This window comes from Sebastes umbrosus, chromosome 7 (assembly GCF_015220745.1).
Source record: "Sebastes umbrosus isolate fSebUmb1 chromosome 7, fSebUmb1.pri, whole genome shotgun sequence".
NCBI classification, from domain to species: Eukaryota; Metazoa; Chordata; class Actinopteri; order Perciformes; family Sebastidae; genus Sebastes; species Sebastes umbrosus.
In genome coordinates, this window is record NC_051275.1 from 21635188 (window position 1) to 21657337 (window position 22150).

The window sequence follows — 22150 nt, forward strand, 5'->3', positions numbered from 1 at the left end:
TGCTCTCAATCCAGCATCTCTCCCACTAATGTTGGTTTGTTTTACTCTATCCAGCGTAAGTCTCTGACACCATACCTCACACTCATCCATGCGCACACATTCATCACTGGCTAAACTGACTACCACATGCACTGTATTATCATTTCTTTTGTTGTAGTTATATTCTTAGTCTTGTGTGTACTTCAATCTGTGCTCCCTGTCTTTTGTCGTGGCTTTAGCGCTGGGTCATGACACAAAGCATCTATGGTTGATCACAGCCTTTGTGTGAGTATTTTGGTGTGCAGATACATTGTTGTTATTGAGTATACAGAGTGAATTGTTATTTTTTGATTTTTCTTACACAATTGCAAGCGTTTTCATAGCCTCGTTGGCGCAGTAGGCAGCGCGTCAGTCTCATAATCTGAAGGTCGTGAGTTCAAGCCTCACACGGGGCAGGTGTTTTAAAATCAACAGGGAAGATACATGAATAAATTGTTAAAAGTAAAGTGCCCATCGGTTTGCTGTAGAACAAAAAATGTACATCTGAAGGTGGAAATTAAAGCAGGTGGCCGACAGCTGCAGAACAAGCAAATAAGTGGATGATGTGTTAAAATTGTAGATCAATTGTTGTCAAAAAATCAAGTAACTCTGAAGTTTCAACTGTGAAAACTCCTCTGACTCACTGTGTACAGTTTTTCAGCCTTGGCGCAGTAGGCAGTCAGTCTCATCAATCTCAAGGTTGTGAGTTCGAGCCTCAAATGGGGGAGGTGTTTTTTTACCACTGTTATGAGCCAACCGGCCCTTTCATAACTAGAGTGACAGCCATGTACGTATATTTGGAAAGAAGTCAAACGCTCTGCCATGGTTGTCCCTTGTCACCGATTCTGTTTAGGATTTTTATGGATAAGATCTCAAGGCGCAGCGGGGGGGAGGAGAGTGTGTGGTTTGGGGACCTCAGAAGTATTTCTTTTCTCTTTGCAGATGATATGGTTCTATTGGCTTCATCAGACCTTGACCTTCAGCACCCACTGGGGCAGTTTGCAATCGAGTGTGAAGCAGTTGGGATGTCAACACCACACCTCCATGTCTGAGGCCATGGTTCTCTGACGGGAAAAGAATGGATTGCTCCCTCTGGGTTGGGAGTGAGTTGCTGCCCCAAATGAAGGAGTTCAAGTATCTTGGGGTCTTGTTTATGAATACTGGACCGTTGTGGTGAAGAGGGAGCTGAGCGGGAAGGAAAAGCTTTACCAGTCAATCTACGTTCCAACCCTCCCCTATGGGCATGAGCTTCGGGTAGTGACCGAAAGAATGACATCGCGGATACAAGTGGCCAAAATGAGCTTCCTCTGTAGGGTAACTCGGCTCAACCATAGAGATAGGGAAAGGAGCTCAGACAGCCGGAGGGACCTCTGAGGAGAGCCACTGCTCCTTCACCCGCTGAACTTGTATTTGGAATCATTAACACTACACAACCATTCATTTACTAGTGTTTCATTATTGGTTGTGCATCTGTGATTGCCCTAGAGCTGCTCTCAGTCCAGCATCTCTCCCACTCATCTTTGTTTGTTTTACTCTGTCCAGTGTAAGTCTCTGACACCATACCTCACACTCATCCATGCGCACACATTCATCACTGGCTTAACTGACTACCACATGCACTGTATTATCATTTCTTTTGTTGTAGTTATATTCTTAGCCTTGTGTGTACTTCAATCTGGGCTCCCTGTCTTTTGTGGTGCCTTTGGCGCTGGGTCATGACACAAAGCATGTAGGGTTGATCACAGCCTTTGTGTGAGTGTTGTGGTGTGCAGATACATTGTTGTTATTGAGTATACAGAGTGAATTGTTATTTTTTGATTTTTTTTACACAATTGCAAGAGTTTTCATAGCCTCGTTGGCGCAGTAGGCAGCGCGTCAGTCTCATAATCTGAAGGTCGTGAGTTCGAGCCTCACACGGGGCAGTTGTTTTAAAATCAAATGGGAAGACACATGAATAAATTGTTAAATGTAAAGTGCCAGTCGGTTTGCATGAGAACAAAAAACGTACATCTGATGGTGAAAATTAAAGCAGGTGGCCGACAGCTGCAGAACAGGCAAATAAGTGGATGTTGTGTAAAGAGCGTTTGTCAATTGTTGTCAAAAAAATCAAGTTACTCTGAAGTTTCAACTGTGAAAACTCCTCTGACTCATTTTGCACAATTTTTCAGCCTCGGCGTAGTAGGCAGTCAGTCTCATCAATCTCAAGGTTGTGAGTTCGAGCCTCAAATGGGGGGAGGTGTTTTATTGCCTCTGTTATGAGCAAACTGGCCTTTACAAAACTAGAATGACAGCCATGAATGTATATTTGGAAAGAAGTCAAACGCTCTGCCAGGGTTGTCCCTTGTCCCCGATTCTGTTTGTGATTTTATGGTTAAGATCTCAAGGCGCAGCTGGGGGGAGGAGAGGGTGTGGTTTGGGGACCTCAGAAACGTGTGTCTGCTCTTTGCAGATGATGTGGTCCTATTGGCTTCTTCAGACCTTGACCTTCAGCTCCCACTGGGGCGGTTTGCAGTTGAGTGTGAAGCAGTCGAGGTGTCAACACCTCACATCCATGTCTGAAGCCATGGTTCTCTGCCGGAAAACAATAGATTGCTCCCTCTGGGTTGGGAGTGAATTGCTGCCCCAAATGAAGAAGTTCAAGTATCTCAGGGTCTTTTTCATGAGTGAGGATAAAATAGAGCCTGATATAGACAGGCTGATCGGTGCCTCGTCAGCAGGGAATCGACTGGACCATTGAGGTGAAGAGGGAGCTGAGCGGGAAGGAAAAGCTTTACCAGTCGATCTACGTTCCAACCCTCACCTATGGTCATGAGCTTCGGGTACTGACCGAGGAATGAGATCGAGGGTACAAGTGGCCAAAATGAGCTTGAGATAAATGAGATAAATAAGATAGGGAAAGGAGCTCAGACAGCCGGAAAGACCTCTGAGGAGAGCCACTGCTCCTTCGCCGGCTAAATTTGTTTTTGGAATCATTACCACTACACCCCCACTCATTTAGTAGTGTTTCATTATTGGTTGTGCCCTAGAGCTGCTCTCAATCCAGCATCTCTCCCACTAATGTTGGTTTGTTTTACTCTATCCAGCGTAAGTCTCTGACACCATACCTCACACTCATCCATGCGCACACATTCATCACTGGCTAAACTGACTACCACATGCACTGTATTATCATTTCTTTTGTTGTAGTTATATTCTTAGTCTTGTGTGTACTTCAATCTGTGCTCCCTGTCTTTTGTCGTGGCTTTAGCGCTGGGTCATGACACAAAGCATCTATGGTTGATCACAGCCTTTGTGTGAGTATTTTGGTGTGCAGATACATTGTTGTTATTGAGTATACAGAGTGAATTGTTATTTTTTGATTTTTCTTACACAATTGCAAGCGTTTTCATAGCCTCGTTGGCGCAGTAGGCAGCGCGTCAGTCTCATAATCTGAAGGTCGTGAGTTCAAGCCTCACACGGGGCAGGTGTTTTAAAATCAACAGGGAAGATACATGAATAAATTGTTAAAAGTAAGTGCCCATCGGTTTGCTGTAGAACAAAAAATGTACATCTGAAGGTGGAAATTAAAGCAGGTGGCCGACAGCTGCAGAACAAGCAAATAAGTGGATGATGTGTTAAAATTGTAGATCAATTGTTGTCAAAAAATCAAGTTACTCTGAAGTTTCAACTGTGAAAACTCCTCTGACTCACTGTGTACAGTTTTTTCAGCCTTGGCGCAGTAGGCAGTCAGTCTCATCAATCTCAAGGTTGTGAGTTCGAGCCTCAAATGGGGGAGGTGTTTTTTTACCACTGTTATGAGCCAACCGGCCCTTTCATAACTAGAGTGACAGCCATGTACGTATATTTGGAAAGAAGTCAAACGCTCTGCCATGGTTGTCCCTTGTCACCGATTCTGTTTAGGATTTTTATGGATAAGATCTCAAGGCGCAGCGGGGGGGAGGAGAGTGTGTGGTTTGGGGACCTCAGAAGTATTTCTTTTCTCTTTGCAGATGATATGGTTCTATTGGCTTCATCAGACCTTGACCTTCAGCACCCACTGGGGCAGTTTGCAATCGAGTGTGAAGCAGTTGGGATGTCAACACCACACCTCCATGTCTGAGGCCATGGTTCTCTGACGGGAAAAGAATGGATTGCTCCCTCTGGGTTGGGAGTGAGTTGCTGCCCCAAATGAAGGAGTTCAAGTATCTTGGGGTCTTGTTTATGAATACTGGACCGTTGTGGTGAAGAGGGAGCTGAGCGGGAAGGAAAAGCTTTACCAGTCAATCTACGTTCCAACCCTCCCCTATGGGCATGAGCTTCGGGTAGTGACCGAAAGAATGACATCGCGGATACAAGTGGCCAAAATGAGCTTCCTCTGTAGGGTAACTCGGCTCAACCATAGAGATAGGGAAAGGAGCTCAGACAGCCGGAGGGACCTCTGAGGAGAGCCACTGCTCCTTCGCCCGCTGAACTTGTATTTGGAATCATTAACACTACACAACCATTCATTTACTAGTGTTTCATTATTGGTTGTGCATCTGTGATTGCCCTAGAGCTGCTCTCAGTCCAGCATCTCTCCCACTCAGCTTTGTTTGTTTTACTCTGTCCAGTGTAAGTCTCTGACACCATACCTCACACTCATCCATGCGCACACATTCATCACTGGCTTAACTGACTACCACATGCACTGTATTATCATTTCTTTTGTTGTAGTTATATTCTTAGTCTTGTGTGTACTTCAATCTGGGCTCCCTGTCTTTTGTGGTGCCTTTGGCGCTGGGTCATGACACAAAGCATGTAGGGTTGATCACAGCCTTTGTGTGAGTGTTGTGGTGTGCAGATACATTGTTGTTATTGAGTATACAGAGTGAATTGTTATTTTTTGATTTTTTTTACACAATTGCAAGAGTTTTCATAGCCTCGTTGGCGCAGTAGGCAGCGCGTCAGTCTCATAATCTGAAGGTCGTGAGTTCGAGCCTCACACGGGGCAGTTGTTTTAAAATCAAATGGGAAGACACATGAATAAATTGTTAAATGTAAAGTGCCAGTCGGTTTGCATGAGAACAAAAAACGTACATCTGATGGTGAAAATTAAAGCAGGTGGCCGACAGCTGCAGAACAGGCAAATAAGTGGATGTTGTGTAAAGAGCGTTTGTCAATTGTTGTCAAAAAAATCAAGTTACTCTGAAGTTTCAACTGTGAAAACTCCTCTGACTCATTTTGCACAATTTTTCAGCCTCGGCGTAGTAGGCAGTCAGTCTCATCAATCTCAAGGTTGTGAGTTCGAGCCTCAAATGGGGGGAGGTGTTTTATTGCCTCTGTTATGAGCAAACTGGCCTTTACAAAACTAGAATGACAGCCATGAATGTATATTTGGAAAGAAGTCAAACGCTCTGCCAGGGTTGTCCCTTGTCCCCGAGTCTGTTTGTGATTTTTATGGTTAAGATCTCAAGGCGCAGCTGGGGGGAGGAGAGGGTGTGGTTTGGGGACCTCAGAAACGTGTGTCTGCTCTTTGCAGATGATGTGGTCCTATTGGCTTCTTCAGACCTTGACCTTCAGCTCCCACTGGGGCGGTTTGCAGTTGAGTGTGAAGCAGTCGAGGTGTCAACACCTCACATCCATGTCTGAAGCCATGGTTCTCTGCCGGAAAACAATAGATTGCTCCCTCTGGGTTGGGAGTGAATTGCTGCCCCAAATGAAGAAGTTCAAGTATCTCAGGGTCTTTTTCATGAGTGAGGATAAAATAGAGCCTGATATAGACAGGCTGATCGGTGCCTCGTCAGCAGGGAATCGACTGGACCATTGAGGTGAAGAGGGAGCTGAGCGGGAAGGAAAAGCTTTACCAGTCGATCTACGTTCCAACCCTCACCTATGGTCATGAGCTTCGGGTACTGACCGAGGAATGAGATCGAGGGTACAAGTGGCCAAAATGAGCTTGAGATAAATGAGATAAATAAGATAGGGAAAGGAGCTCAGACAGCCGGAAAGACCTCTGAGGAGAGCCACTGCTCCTTCGCCGGCTAAATTTGTTTTTGGAATCATTACCACTACACCCCCACTCATTTAGTAGTGTTTCATTATTGGTTGTGCCCTAGAGCTGCTCTCAATCCAGCATCTCTCCCACTAATGTTGGTTTGTTTTACTCTATCCAGCGTAAGTCTCTGACACCATACCTCACACTCATCCATGCGCACACATTCATCACTGGCTAAACTGACTACCACATGCACTGTATTATCATTTCTTTTGTTGTAGTTATATTCTTAGTCTTGTGTGTACTTCAATCTGTGCTCCCTGTCTTTTGTCGTGGCTTTAGCGCTGGGTCATGACACAAAGCATCTATGGTTGATCACAGCCTTTGTGTGAGTATTTTGGTGTGCAGATACATTGTTGTTATTGAGTATACAGAGTGAATTGTTATTTTTTGATTTTTCTTACACAATTGCAAGCGTTTTCATAGCCTCGTTGGCGCAGTAGGCAGCGCGTCAGTCTCATAATCTGAAGGTCGTGAGTTCAAGCCTCACACGGGGCAGGTGTTTTAAAATCAACAGGGAAGATACATGAATAAATTGTTAAAAGTAAAGTGCCCATCGGTTTGCTGTAGAACAAAAAATGTACATCTGAAGGTGGAAATTAAAACAGGTGGCCGACAGCTGCAGAACAAGCAAATAAGTGGATGATGTGTTAAAATTGTAGATCAATTGTTGTCAAAAAATCAAGTAACTCTGAAGTTTCAACTGTGAAAACTCCTCTGACTCACTGTGTACAGTTTTTCAGCCTTGGCGCAGTAGGCAGTCAGTCTCATCAATCTCAAGGTTGTGAGTTCGAGCCTCAAATGGGGGAGGTGTTTTTTTACCACTGTTATGAGCCAACCGGCCCTTTCATAACTAGAGTGACAGCCATGTACGTATATTTGGAAAGAAGTCAAACGCTCTGCCATGGCTGTCACTTGTCACCGATTCTGTTTAGGATTTTTATGGATAAGATCTCAAGGCGCAGCGGGGGGGAGGAGAGTGTGTGGTTTGGGGACCTCAGAAGTATTTCTTTTCTCTTTGCAGATGATATGGTTCTATTGGCTTCATCAGACCTTGACCTTCAGCACCCACTGGGGCAGTTTGCAATCGAGTGTGAAGCAGTTGGGATGTCAACACCACACCTCCATGTCTGAGGCCATGGTTCTCTGACGGGAAAAGAATGGATTGCTCCCTCTGGGTTGGGAGTGAGTTGCTGCCCCAAATGAAGGAGTTCAAGTATCTTGGGGTCTTGTTTATGAATACTGGACCGTTGTGGTGAAGAGGGAGCTGAGCGGGAAGGAAAAGCTTTACCAGTCAATCTACGTTCCAACCCTCCCCTATGGGCATGAGCTTCGGGTAGTGATCGAAAGAATGACATCGCGGATACAAGTGGCCAAAATGAGCTTCCTCTGTAGAGTAACTCGGCTCAACCATAGAGATAGGGAAAGGAGCTCAGACAGCCGGAGGGACCTCTGAGGAGAGCCACTGCTCCTTCGCCCGCTGAACTTGTATTTGGAATCATTAACACTACACAACCATTCATTTACTAGTGTTTCATTATTGGTTGTGCATCTGTGATTGCCCTAGAGCTGCTCTCAGTCCAGCATCTCTCCCACTCATCTTTGTTTGTTTTACTCTGTCCAGTGTAAGTCTCTGACACCATACCTCACACTCATCCATGCGCACACATTCATCACTGGCTTAACTGACTACCACATGCACTGTATTATCATTTCTTTTGTTGTAGTTATATTCTTAGTCTTGTGTGTACTTCAATCTGGGCTCCCTGTCTTTTGTGGTGCCTTTAGCGCTGGGTCATGACACAAAGCATGTAGGGTTGATCACAGCCTTTGTGTGAGTGTTTTGGTGTGCAGATACATTGTTGTTACTGAGTGTACAGAGTGAATTGTTATTTTTTTATTGTTTTTACACAATTGCAAGAGTTTTCATAGCCTCGTTGGCGCAGTAGGCAGCGCGTCAGTCTCATAATCTGAAGGTCGTGAGTTCGAGCCTCACACGGGGCAGTTGTTTTAAAATCAACATGGAAGACACATGAAAAGATTGCTAAAATAAGTGTGTCTTTGTTCTTTGCAGATGATGTGGTTCTATTGGCTTCATCAGACCTTGACCTTCAGCACGCACTGGGGCAGTTGGCATTCGAGTGTAAAGCAGTTGGGATGTCAACACCACACCTCCATGTCTGAGGCCATGGTTCTCTGCCGGAAAACAATGGATTGCTCCCTCCGGGTTGGGAGTGAGTTGCTGCCCCAAATGAAGGGGTTCAATTATCTCAGGGTCTTGTTCATGAGTGAGGATAAAATGGAGCCTGATATTGACAGGCGGATCAGTGCCTCGTCAGCAGTGATGTGGGAATTTAAATCAACAGGGAACACACATGACATACATTGTTAAAGAAAAGTGCCAGTAGATTTGCATAAGAATAAGAAACATACAGCTGACTTTGAAAGCTGTGGAACAAGCAAATAAGTGGATCTTGTGGTAAGATCGATTTGTCAATTGATGATTCAAAGGTCAATAATGAAGTGTAAAGTTGATTGGTTATTGCTCACCTTGCCATATGTGAGTTCTCAATGCGTCGTTAGCACAGTAGACAGATATTTAAAAAAAAAAAAATTAAAGTTACTCCACAGTTTCAGCTGTGACAACTCATCTGAATCACAATGCACAATTTTTCAAGCCTTCTTGGTGCAGTAGGTATTACGTCAGTCTCATAATCTAAAGGTTGTAAGCTCGAGCCTCACACGGGGTAGGTGTGTTATTAAAATGGTTCACAATGGGACAGATAAATGCTAAAGCACGCACTGCCAAAAGCCAAATTTAAAAGCCTAATCAGGATTAGGGTCTGCAAATTAGCCTCAGCACCAAATTACATTTTGTTCGTATTTACGTTTAGCCAGGGAAGTGGCATGGCTCAATAGATGGCAATGTCAGTCTGTTGGTTGGTCAGTCCACCATCATCAGGTCAAAATTTTGATTTGTTGTTTATGACCAAATACCTGCAAAACTACAGTAACAACATTGTCGTTAGCCTATTTTGTTGTTTAGTGCTAATTAACAAATGTTAGCAGGCAAACATGCTAAACTAAGATGGTGAACAGGAAACTTTTTTTTTTTACTAGAGCTGCTAGCATGACTGTAGACTTTCAGTCTTTTTCATATGTAAGAATGATTACAGTATCTGTAATGTTCCTGTTTTCTAAGTAAGTTTCTTACTCAATTAGCATTCCCTTACATTATTTCTGTAATATTAAAGAGCTCAGCTTTGGCTTGTGAATGTAAAATTGATTTGTGCTCTCAGCATGTAGATCAGCAGAGTAAATAATATCATAAAAAAGTCAACTACAGACACATTCTGCAGCTGTTCCATATAAAATTATCAATACTGTGCTCACTATAACAGCACCAATGGTGCTGAAAACTGAATATTCAAATAACACTAATTTGGTTGCAGACTTGGGCTGCACGAGGGTGCGGTGGTTAGCACTGTCGAATCCGGGTTCGAGTCCGGCTTGGGGCCTTTCTGTGTGGAGTTTGCATGTTCTCCCCGTGTTAGCGTGGGTTTTCTCCAGGTTCTCCGGCTTCTCAAACATCAAACATACATCCAGCTATACTAATGATCATATAAACGTTAAAAAATGTTCATAGTGTGTGAGAAAAGAATTCCCCCCCGCGATCATGAACAGGATAAGCAGTTACAGATAATGGATGGATGGTTGTAGACTCAAACATAAATTGAGCTTAGAAAATGACTCAATGTCACTGGGCCACTGTTATCTGATGACATCATAAACTCATACAGGTTTACTTTACTGTCAAAAACTATTGCAACAGCAAAATGTAAATTATATTTTGGGGTGGGTTTTTCCTCATTAAAATAAGGAATGTTTGGCCTTGAGTTGTTGTTTATTCATTAATGAATATTCATATGACAAAGATGCTGACATCTAACGCACAGAGATTTCCCCAAGGTTAACACACCCGGTAAGGCTTTTTAAAATGCATGTGTGAATTTTGTATACTGTAGTGCTGACAAAGGCAGGTGCAGCACCAGAGAGTAAAGGAAATAAAATGTGTTCATGTATTCAAAATATAAAGCTGAATTGACTAAAACGGAAACCTTTAGTTATATGATAGATGTTGTCTTATGTAAGTAAGCAGTTAAAAAGGTTGATATTAACCTTTATAAGAGTAAATTAAGAAGACCACTTAATATCTCCAATAAGATGATCAGAGAGGCAGACATAGGCCTAACATTTGGACAACCCAGAACTTACTATGCAAGAAATGCTTCATAATCAGACAGCTGGGGTTGTGTGTTGTAAATGTGTTCCACATGTTTTTATTTTGTTAATTTCCAAATCTAATTATAGAAGCAACTTCTAAGAACTCTGTTTTTTCTTTTTTTAACTTGCAAGGTAAATTGTCTGGAAAATTACTTTTGGCATTAGTGATTAACTGGACTGTGAGCAGCTCAAAAACTTCCAAAACACACACACACACACACACAAACACACACACACACACACACACACAAAGACATATTGATGGACAGATGAATTTGCATGCAAAAAACAATCCTACATAGCTAACAAAAGCAGAACCTATAAACTTAAAACCATCAGAAGTCAATTAGCATGGCTTGTGACACAGCACACACAACTGAAAATGACTTTTATAGTCATACATTAACACCTGCCTATTAGTTTCACCTGACATCAATTAGCAGCGACCCAGATAGTGCAGTCAGAAGCCAACACACCATTAGGATTATCTGGACTGAATGAATGGGCTCATTAAGCACAATACACTAACCACTCTTCAGCATCATCATAACTGTGTGTGCATGTGTGTGTGTATGTGTGAGACATTTTTGTGAGACATTGAGCAAAGAGAACAGACATAGAAGTGTTTGCGATGGTTTTTGTGGTATTTACTTAACGACAGTGGCACTCTCACAGCGATGAACGACACAAAGAGAAATATCTCACCATTGACAAGAAGTGGACAAGTATGTCTCAGAGATCTAGAATAAAACCGTTTGAGAATATTTTGCTTGAGTGGAGTGTGAAGGCAGAAGGTGAAGTGCGGAAGTAGTGTATCAAAAGCGTTAAAGAAGGATCTAGTCATTCGCGATGTTTACGGCTCATTATTCAGAGTTATCACACTCAAATACAGAAGGGCAAATATTTACTGAACCTTTATCAGAACAAACACAAATCATGCTGTTCACATTTTTTCAACAGCTCATCAAACTTCTTTTGCTTTGTACAGAGCAGAGCTTCAGTTTACACACTTTAAAGGTGTGCATAAGAAGCGAAACATGTATATTCATTCATGTGATATTTAGGGTCTTGGTGTGACCAAGTGAGAGGAAATAAGGAAAGAAGAGAAACCTTGCAAAATATTAATAAAGATGAGAAGTTTTTCCAGAGCGGCTAGGTGCCTAGTGGGCAGCATGATTATGTTGTGAATGTGATTTATTTTTTGTTATTGTTCCGTGGGAAATTGTGAATAATAAATGCTTTTTATGTGTATTCTGGTCCATGTAAATAGAACGGTCTTGAGCTTAACTTCAGCCCACTTAGGAAACATTGACTGAAATAATTAAAAAATGAAGAGCCATAATATGAAACACTTACCCAAGGCCTGGGTGGCAAATGCTGCCATGGCACTCTGCAGTCGGTCTGGTCTGACTGCCTGAACCAGTAACAGCTGGGGAGAGCAAAGAGAAAAAAACAAAAACAGATATCCTTTAAAACCTTTCAGACAAAATAAAAAAAATATATCATAATTTGGATACATAACAAGTATCGCATTCACTGAGGCTTTGAGATGTTCTTTTTTATATATATATTTGAGAACACAATACACAAAGTAAACGAGTGAGTCAATTGGTGTGACAGTCAAGTGTGCATACTTGACTTTTAGTGATAAGTGGCTTCTGTCTTGTTCATGCTTTGAAATGAGATTATAGCTGAATCTTTATTCAATCTCAAACCACATGTGAAGGGGTGTGCTCAAGTGCACAAAAAAACTGTTTTATTTCTGTTCCTATCACAACGTCTTCTCCTTAATAGTGAAAAAAGTAACAATAGATTTAATGGGCTGTCATTACAGCCATCACAGTAAAAGCCAGAAATAATTTAGAGATCACAAACCTCTGCCAAGGCTGCCCTATCCTCTAAATGTATTATTTTGTAAATAATTATTTATATTTTTGGAGAAATATTGTTTGGTAATATTATGTTTTTGTACATGAGGATGAATTCTGCAAAATTCTGAGTCACCGTCATGAGCTATGATCATTTAAACTCATTATGCTGCGGTAGCACCATCAATTGGTAAAATGCCATTAAATGTGTTGCAGATGCACAATGTTTTGAAGAGTTATGTGGCCAAACGTAGAGGAATTTGGAGAAAAATACTAAGAAGATTGATGCAGCATATAAAAGATCAAAATTGAATCTGTTTTTAGGAGTAGTGTTAATCAAAAACAATAAAAGAAGACACTCTGTTTAAGCAGAAATGAGTGTGCCCTATATTGAAAGTTTCATCTCGACACAACAAATCAAGGGGAAGAAAGAAATTTGTTGCCATGCCTCACAGTTATAAAGAACAAGGCAACATGAAATGTGCTTTATGAATGGTGGCGCAATCTGCACTAAAGCCTAACCAGTTCTTCCCCATGGACTAACTTTACAATAGTTAATGAAATCTGCTGACTGACAGACAAACAATCAAATAAAATGAGATTAAACGGCTTTCTCGGCCGAGGTAACAAATACATACATTTTTAAGTGTGTGTATACTTGTGATATACTCTGTAAACTAAGATAACTTGTTCCATTTGGCTGATTAAATGACTGTTTTTTGATTGAAAGCTGACCTGCTGGAAGGGAGTAATCTTCTTGGCAATGGAAGACGGTATTTCCTGTTCACACTGCGAGCTCTGCGAGAAGGACAGCCAAAGGTCTGAGTCACTCAAACACAGCGACTGGTAGAGGGCTGGGAATGTAGTCTGTGAAAGAGGGATGGCAAAAAGGTAAAAGGGTGAAAGGCAGGTCAAGAAATAAAGTTAGATAAAGATCCCATCTTAAGCTCAGTAAGGACTGCTTTACTGGCAATCTATTTAACTCGCTCAAGCTATTATTTTTTATGTCTACTGGTTGGAGAAAATATCCAAATGTCAAAATAATTGTTTATATTATTAATTCATTTTGTAATTGTTGAGTTTTTGTCAAACATTGTATATGCAGCTGATAATGTACATATTTTGAGTTGAGTGTGTATGTTTGTGTACGTCAGTGTGTAGATCCTTGTGTTTACTTTAAAAATGGCCACTGCTCCTTGCCTCTCCTGATCAATCCAAGAAGGGAACTCCTGCCGAGAAAGGAGAGGTATAAGTCAAAAACAGAAATTAGGGCTGTCAATCGATTAAAATATTTAATCCCAATTAATCGTATGATTGTCCATAGTTAAATGTGATTAATCGTAATTTAATCATATTTTTTATTTGTTCAAAATGTACCTTAAAGGGATATTTGTCAAGTATTTAATACTGTTGTCAACATGGGAGTGGGCAAATATGATTGCTTTATGCAAATGTATGTACTGTATATATTAATTACTGGAAATCAATTAACAACACAAAACAATAACAAATATTGTCGAGAAACTCTCACAGGTACTGTAAAACGATATTTGCGTTAACGTGTTATTATTGCCTAAATTTGACAGACCTAACAGAAATAGTACTGTGTTTTCTCAAAAAAATACTAATAAGCTGCACTCTTACCTCTTTCTTAAACATTTCTCCTACAATGGATCCAGTGAAGACATCCCATTCCTATAGCAAAGAGTGTGTTAACATTTGGTCCTCAGCTGAAACTATTTAATTTGACACTGAAATCAGTAATTATGAAATCCAATGTATGCAGATACGAAATCTACAAATATACTCACACTCTCCTGGAAGAGTTCAGGGTACATGCCTTTCACAAAGTGCATAGCAAACATCAACTGGTCAGCCTGAGATAGAGAGAAGAGAGGAGAGAGAGACTGTTACATAGATGTAATATGTCACATATGAGAAAATGCTATTTTGCCCTGCTCAAAAACCAACTACAATCAAACAAAGTCATGGTAGAGCACAAAATGTTAGCATCTCTTCCAGACTAAAGGCAACACACACTCATATTCCTTTTGCATGATATGCACTTCTGTCTGCCTAACTAAATGGCTTGTAAAGGGTTGCTACACACTGACAAAAAACCCCAGGGACTTCAAATTCACTGGCTGTTGTACTCCCTCTGTGTCTGTCTCCCTGTCTGTCTCATCCACTGGTGGAGTTTGAGAGAGATAAGAGAAACAGCAACTAATCAAGATACTTATCCCACTCCCACCCACAGAGAGAAACAGAAATACAGCAACCAAGAATCTCCAATGGTTACTGTAAATATAGCAGAAAAGAAAGCAGTGAGGAAAAAATGCAGAAAAACAAACATACACAAGTTGAAATCCTCATCTAATGCCATAGCTTCCATCCTATCTTAAGAAACTCAAACTAGATTTTTTACATTAACCATGACACTGCAGCACAGCTAACCTGGTTCTTCGATTTCCTGCCACAAGCATGTTTGCTTGTCTGTAAGACTTTTAGACTAAATAACCTTATACTTTCCCTTACATGCCTTGACCTATTCAATGGACTTCTGTGGTGTGTATGTCCTCCAAAAGCATCATATTAATGTGTTATTTCTCTGACATTTTTGCTCCAAATAACAATACCACAATACGTATTAACTAAACTTAATAACGGACAGTGCACCTAATAACATTCGCATTGAAATACAGCCACACTACTTCTGTGCTGGTTATGAATATTTATGTAAATCTCATTTTATGCACTTAACAACTGGCTGGCTAGGACTATCAAATTAGAAATAGCATGCAATTCAGTAATACCTCTCAATGTTGTGATTTGTAAAGTGGCTATAAGTCAAATGACGGTGTTAATCTAATCAGTTTGGCTATTCACAGTAGCTGCTATCACTGCTACCAGATGTGTGCATTGTTGCAGAAAAAATTAGGTACATAAGGGAGATGGTAGTCTATCTGAGAAAACCTGTTCCGCAAACACAGTGGCTATAATCACTCAGATGTGCGAACTGAATAGTTACTGAATTAAAGCATTATTGGATGAGATTAAACTCTGTTAACCACAGAGTCAGCATGCAAAGGGCACCAGCATCTAATGATCAAGTGAGAGTATGTGGACTCCCATTTGTCATTTTCATCCAGCTTAAAGTGCATCTTAAACTATGCACTAGGAATGAACTAGCAACAAAACTAAAGTACTTGAGCAATTGTGAAATGTGCCAATGCAATCCAATCTTGTGCCTCATGTGTTCAACAACCTACTGTATGTTTCCAAACATAGGACCAAGCCATGTGGGACCCCTGTACACCAAGCCACATGACCCACATTATTCTTCTGTCAAGCTGTTTGCACAAGATGTGAGCATGGGACACGGGTCAGGTACTGCAGCGTGTCACATAAACACTCACCCCCCCAAGGAACATGCTTGATTTCAGTTCTCCCAACACATTATGTTTGGTGTATTCCTAGTGTTGTTTTTCCCCTCCCAGCAGTTGTAGGGCTCAGCTCGATGTGTTTTGATCTTACAGTCTATGTTTAGTTGTGATAAATGTTTAAGACTATAACTGAAAGTGTAAGAGAATTATTAAACAAAACAAAAGTAGTTTCTAATGGTTTCATTCTATTCTGTGGCAGGCATCTGCACACTTGCATGAGTTTAAAAAATAAGTACTCTAAGCCCTTTGCATATTCCACATCTTCAAAAACCTTCTTAGCACATCTCTGCCTGCCACCTAACATTACATTGTGTACTTCACCAACAGCTGTAGAACCAGCTTGAGCAGCCGTGATGTTAACCTTCAGGCTACATTTGGACTAGAGCTCTTCACTACCATGCCCTCTTTCTGACCCTCTCCACGGTTTGTCTCTTGATCCGATGTCTGGGTGATTTACACCAAGCTGCCAAGTTCAACTCCGTCAACCGAAGTGACAGTGGACGCAGTTGAACCGAGAGAGCTTAGCAATATGATATGACTGCTCAAACAGTTAGTGTCACAATGTACAGTTTTGTTTTTGTGTGGATCTGTGTGTGCATATATACTGTCAGAGAGAAACTAAGCAAACAGAGTGCAATAAGGATAAAGGTCTGTGAGTGTTTATGTGAACTGCTGTCATACTGACACTCTGACAGGACAGGAACCTCAGTAGACAGTTGTGATGCCGCTCCACTGTATTGTAGGCAGGCAGTTGGCGGACATGGGAGGGCCTTCAGTGCCCCAGTGCTGACTTTGGGTGCTTTTTATTATGCTAACTTATGCTCTTTCCTCCCATGACCTGGAAATCGTTCCCTCTCCCCCATCATGGAGGATTTTCCAATCCCTTAAATGCATCCCGAGGGATAAGGAGGCTTCTGGAGGAGCTTAGAGTGAGGAAACACAGGTGTAACCTAGGCGAAAGTCTTTTATCAAGTGATATATAAAGGCCACACCTCCATGTGTGTCACACAGATTGACTTAAGACTGGAACCAATGACTTCTCATTTTACAGCTTCGGCTCCTCTGTCCTCGCATCTCTTCCCCAGATCTCTAAGACGAGGTAGAGACGCGACTGTCTCTCCCTTCCTACAGCCGCAATAATTACATTTTTCCGCGGCCGGGAGAGGTGTTTCAGGTGGGAGGAAATTCTTTGTAAAATAGGTCAACATGTCACAGGAGTCACAGGATCTGTTTACTGATTGGCTGCGGGTCCTCTCTGGCCACTAAAAGTTAAACCTTTCCCAACTTTTGTTTGGCTGCACTTCGCCGAGAATTAAACGGCCGCAGCTTGCTGAGCTCAGGAGTGGACACCGCAGCTTTTCATAGACATACCATGGCAGCTCACCACAGGCCGCACTTCGCCACTGCTCTGGTGTGAATTCAGGTGTTAACCTTTAGTTTTAATAAACTAGGTTTGCTAAACCTCCTGAATGCTTATCACTGCCACCCCACACACCAGCAAGCATGAAGACCTAACATGTCTGATCATTCATCATTTCATTGGTAGGCACATTGTCTGATTCTGTCAATATTGTAATTTTCATTCAATTAGGTTACATTAAGTGTCAAATATCATATACAATCAGTGAGACCAAACCAGACAAAAATGATGGGATAACACTTCTCATAAACACAGCTGGTAAAACCCCTTGAGGCAAATTTGGGATTTATGATATTGGGCTATATAGATAAAACTGACTTGACTTGCCAGTATCTGTACCAGATATCTGTCAATGTGTCTGTTCAATAAACACACCCATAATTAATCACATATTTTACATTTAAATATACTACCCTATTAGGGAGAATTAGGAGATATTAGGACAATGCTATTAAGCTTCAATTAATATTATACGGGCATATCCAGGCAGTGTTGTTAAACACTGAAAATATTCTTGTTCAGGACACTTATTGGATAAAATGAAAGCTGTTCAAAATATAAAACATCTAATTATAAGTCAAATAACATAAGCTGAACGAGTTTACACCCATAAAAACATTACAAAAATAAAAACGATCTTTGCTCATGAGAGATTCAACAATCTATATGTGGTACCCTGATTCTTAATCAAACTTTGATGTGTCTAGCCATGCTCAATCAATACCTTATTAAGCTGAATCAGTTGTGTTTGTGGTGGAATTGAACACATATAGAATAGTCTGAGTGACTACTACAGCCATAAAAATGCACATATTCCAAAAATATGTTTTTTTTTCCCCCTATAGACATATACAGTACATCTTGCTGATGTTTTCTAATATATTCTCCTCTCAAATTCTCCTCTTCTCTTTTCCTCCCATTATGTTTTCCTCATTTTTTGTCCTCTCTCGCTCATTATTCACCTTTATCTTTCCACTGGACCCCTTCCCCCACCGCTCCCCTCAAAGTTATGTCTTCTGCAGCAGAGATAGGGGTGCTGACAGGAGCACTGATAATGTAGTCCAATGTTTCCTCTCCGCTAATGACTGGACTGCTGCTGTCTACATGTTTGTGTGCAAGTGTTGCGCTGATAGCATGTAGACGTGATCAGCAGTTAACAGCCACCCTGACTTTGAAACTGCCATTACCATTCAGGCAACACACACACCCACACACAAAATTACATTTACCATTTACTGCCTGATCGATACAATGTCTGCTCTGTTGGTCAATATTTGACACTTCATTACTGTGTTAGTTGCAGAGGGTTGATTGTGTGTAAATGTATGTGTTTATCTGAGTGTGCAACAATCTCAGCAATCAATAAGAATACTTCTATACTACTACTTCAATCACAAAATAAGATAACAGTGCATCTGCAGGGGAATAAACAACCTTGTTACTAGTAAACCAGATTAAACCTTGCATTTTGATTGGCTGAGAGGCCAGACATAAATAAAATTGTGATAGCAGTGCGGGAGAAAGGATTAGGGAAGTAAAGCAGTAGTATGCAGGTGAAGAAATCAACATGAATTCTAATACTGTTTTTGGATAAATCTTAATATTTGTTGAAGGTACCTGTTGTATTTTAAGTAGTATTAAGTGTACTTTGTTTGTTACCAGTTAGTTTCAGTCGTGTCAACTGAACACAACAACCTATTTATCCATAACAACATTAGGTAGCAAAGTAATTTCTCTGAAGCTTTGAGTAGAAAAAGTGGAGACACTTCTTTGGCTCATGATGTGTGACGTGTTTATGGCCGATTGTTGTTTTCAGATTAACATTTTTAGAGATGCTCAAAACCACATTTGTTCTATTTCTGTGTGTAAGTGTGTGTATTACCTTGAAAAGCAACCGGCAGACGTACTCATACACCATATTCTTCAAGCTGGCCTCCAAAGCAGCAATCCTGGCTTCAGTATTCTCTGCTTCCTAAAATGCACACACAGACACACACACGCATGCACACAATGAGAGCGGGAAAAGGATAAAGAGAGAAGGGGCAGTTAAACTGCTGATTTGAGGTATGAAGGATATGATAGTTTTTTTTTTCAGATTTCATTAATACAACAGTACATATGTCTGTGTGTTATCTGCTATTGATTATAGCTGAATAGGAGCTAATTGTGTGAGCAGCAATGAAATAAAAAAAGATCTCATTGACATTTTTATTCAAAAGTGTTCTCTCTTTCTGCCACTTCCGTCTCTTTCAGGGGAACCTGACTGTCTCAGGATCGTTAAAAAAGCCACAGACACAAAGACACACATTTACCATGTATCCTTTCTCTTTCACACGCTTTCATTCTTTTTCTCTCTGACATACAAATTGCCACAGAGAGATCTGGCTTGAAAGCACCAGAGGTAGAAGTTAGGATCCTCTTTAAGTCTCTTTAAGGTTAGGGTGGGACAGCAGTAAAACTGTCAGGGAATAGAAGCATCCCTTATATTCAAACAGGTGAGACTAGAAGAAGAAGAAAATCCAATAGGTATAGTGAAACAGAAGAATTAGAGCATTAGAATCAGACAGATAGAGAAAATGCCAGAGAAATGGTGTTCCAGATGGATTTCTCTCTTTTTGTCCCCTATTCACAGTTTAACATGTATGCTCCTCTGTTTCTCATGCCTGGATCTCTGTTTAGGGTTTTCTGCAAGCATGTATTTCCTGTAAAAACTTGTGTTTATTAAGTGCAAGTTAGCACTTTGTGTATACAACACCTGAGCATAGATGTTGTGTGTGTCTGCTAATGTGTGTGTGAGCTTAAAATTATCTTCCAGATCTCGGGAACCATCTGTAGCTCATGGCAAAATCAAACTTGTTCATTCAATACAACAAACAACCAAAAGATACGACAGGAGAGAGAGTATTTTGACCACACTCACTGAATGTGTCCACAGGCCTGCCTACACACACACACACACTCACACACACACACACACACACACACACACATGTAACAGTGGTGACCAGCTGCTGCCTGGTGACATTCTTGGATGACAGCACTGGCTCTAACAACCCACACAGGATTTGCGGAATTAGTGCGCAATCTCTCGACCCAATGTGTGTGTGTGTGTGTGTGTGTGTGTGTGTGTGTGTGTGTGTGTGTGTGTGCGCTCTCTGGTTATCAGACGGTGTTTAGGGCTCAGATGGAGAGCAGCAGTGTGATAGACAGTCCATGATGCTCTCCAGCTGCACAGGTCAGACTGAGATAAACTCGGTGAAAACAAAAATGAGCTGAAATAAATCAAGCCGACCTGAGCCGAAATGAAATCATCCATCGAAATAAAGTAAACGGAGTTAAGCTCAGTTTATCAGAAAACAAACTGTGCTGAATTAAATATTATTGAACAACAAAGGTATGCAGTATTTCTATTGCAATGTGCCCACGTTAATACACTGTACTGCATTCATTTTGATCCAATTGTACAAAGAGCACTACTTCTATAAATGACATAAAGAACATTGCAGATGAATAATAGTATATGAGTTTATGTCTATATTTTGGGGAATCTTACTGTGCAAGAAATAGTCCGACACATAACCCCCTGTAAAATGACGAATTGGCGTTTTTTTACACTTCTTTTTGCACAGATTAAACAAACGATATATAAATAAATAAAAACAAAGATAGAACATATCGATTAGAGAGATTTAGAGGTGCTGTTAGGCTATTTTTTTTTTACTGTTGGACAGAGCCAGGCTCGCTGTCTCCTCCTTTTTTCCAGTCTTTATGCTATGCTATACTAAGCTAACCAACTGTAGGCTTATATTTAATGGATAGATGTGAGAGTGGTATCAATTTTCTCATCTAACTCTCTCCCAGAAAGTGTCTTTCCCAACATATCAAACTATTCCTTTAAGCTGCACTTATGTCGAGTTATCCATGCACATACCATGGCACATTGCCACATGAAACCTGGCATCACACTAAAACAATGTCTTACCGCATCATTGGGACTATTCTAGATATTCTGGTCATTACTTTCCTTTTTTTCCAACATGCAGATTTACTTTTTCCCCCTACAATTTGTCTTATAGATAATATTCCTGACACTTTTCTTTTGGACTACTAACAAGGCATTGATAGCAGACATGGCTCCATGAGTGAGGTCAACAAACTCATAAGCAGTGACATTGTATTTCATCAAATATACTAACAGAAGCACAGCTTACACTTGAAGCAGATTTTAGGAAAAGCATTGCTATTTTAGACCATTTCCTACTTTTTGAATGTGCGTGTTAGTATTTTTGTTTATCCGTTGAATGATTAATTTCTCAGTCTAGTTTCATGAAGGTGTTGTATTGATGTTGGTTTCGGTTCAAGGGCATATTATTTGGAACAATTTTGCAAAATAAACATGTTAACACACTGCTGTGTTGGATGAAAATGGAAGTACTATAAGAGTTGAGTGTCACCCAGTCACCTTCTTGGCCTGAAGAGCCCTTTGGAAGAGGCGCAGAAAAGAAGCAAGGCTGAAGCGGTACATGTTGTTGATCTTCGACAGGTCTGTGATGACAAAATACATCTTGCTGGCACTCTCTGCCAGAGGCAGGTAGGCATCCCGCTCCTGAAATAAAAACAAGGAAGAAGCGGGAAAAAAAAAGGACAGAGAGAAAGGGGGAGAGAAAGAAACCAAGACGCAGCAGAAAAAGAACCACAGATGTTTTAGAGAGTTACAGAAGATACCCCAGATGGATGGATGGCAGGGAAAGGGATTTATATGGGGATGGATACGAAGAAAGGTAGAATAGAAAATGTTTATTTCAATCGAGATGGAAGGAGAGAGAGAGAGAAATGAGGATAGACAACATGAGGTGTGATAAGACAGGAAATGTGAGAAAAAAACAGGGAGGTGCATATGAGATAAATAAATAAAAGCAACGAGAAAATGACTAAAACAGTTCTGGTGTAACACTGCGCCCTAGAGGATGACTGTATAATGCATCTACAATAGATCCTTGTGCAGCTACGTAATCTGATGTCTGTACAAACTGCGAGTGGCTGTGAGTAGACCACTCAAACGAGGTGAAATGTTTGTGCCCAAATACTAGATAATACTGCATAA

At 40.9% G+C, this 22150-nt stretch overlaps 1 protein-coding gene and 6 non-coding genes across 14 annotated transcripts in view; 6 read left to right on the forward strand and 1 right to left on the reverse strand.

Annotated features, from left to right (window-relative positions):
- LOC119491356 (cytoplasmic dynein 2 heavy chain 1) overlaps positions 1–22150 on the reverse strand; it is a 137237-nt gene that overhangs the window by 51388 nt on the left and 63699 nt on the right. For all 8 annotated transcript variants that reach the window (XR_005207593.1, XM_037775282.1, XM_037775286.1 and 5 more), the window contains 7 exons: positions 21509–21652; positions 18929–19018; positions 13995–14060; positions 13828–13878; positions 13359–13412; positions 12919–13050; positions 11672–11744 (listed from right to left, as the gene is read on the reverse strand). Coding sequence is in view for 7 of the 8 variants with exons in the window: in XM_037775282.1 (XP_037631210.1) it covers positions 11672–11744; positions 12919–13050; positions 13359–13412; positions 13828–13878; positions 13995–14060; positions 18929–19018; positions 21509–21652 (610 nt within the window). In the remaining variant the exon portion in view is untranslated. The remainder of the gene's footprint in view (positions 1–11671; positions 11745–12918; positions 13051–13358; positions 13413–13827; positions 13879–13994; positions 14061–18928; positions 19019–21508; positions 21653–22150) is intronic.
- Positions 362–434, forward strand: trnam-cau. Its single transcript has one exon. It is a non-coding gene; the product is annotated as a tRNA-Met (tRNA).
- trnam-cau lies at positions 1868–1940 on the forward strand. Its single transcript has one exon. It is a non-coding gene; the product is annotated as a tRNA-Met (tRNA).
- trnam-cau lies at positions 3409–3481 on the forward strand. The gene has a single exon. It is a non-coding gene; the product is annotated as a tRNA-Met (tRNA).
- Positions 4915–4987, forward strand: trnam-cau. The gene has a single exon. It is a non-coding gene; the product is annotated as a tRNA-Met (tRNA).
- Positions 6457–6529, forward strand: trnam-cau. The gene has a single exon. It is a non-coding gene; the product is annotated as a tRNA-Met (tRNA).
- Positions 7963–8035, forward strand: trnam-cau. The gene has a single exon. It is a non-coding gene; the product is annotated as a tRNA-Met (tRNA).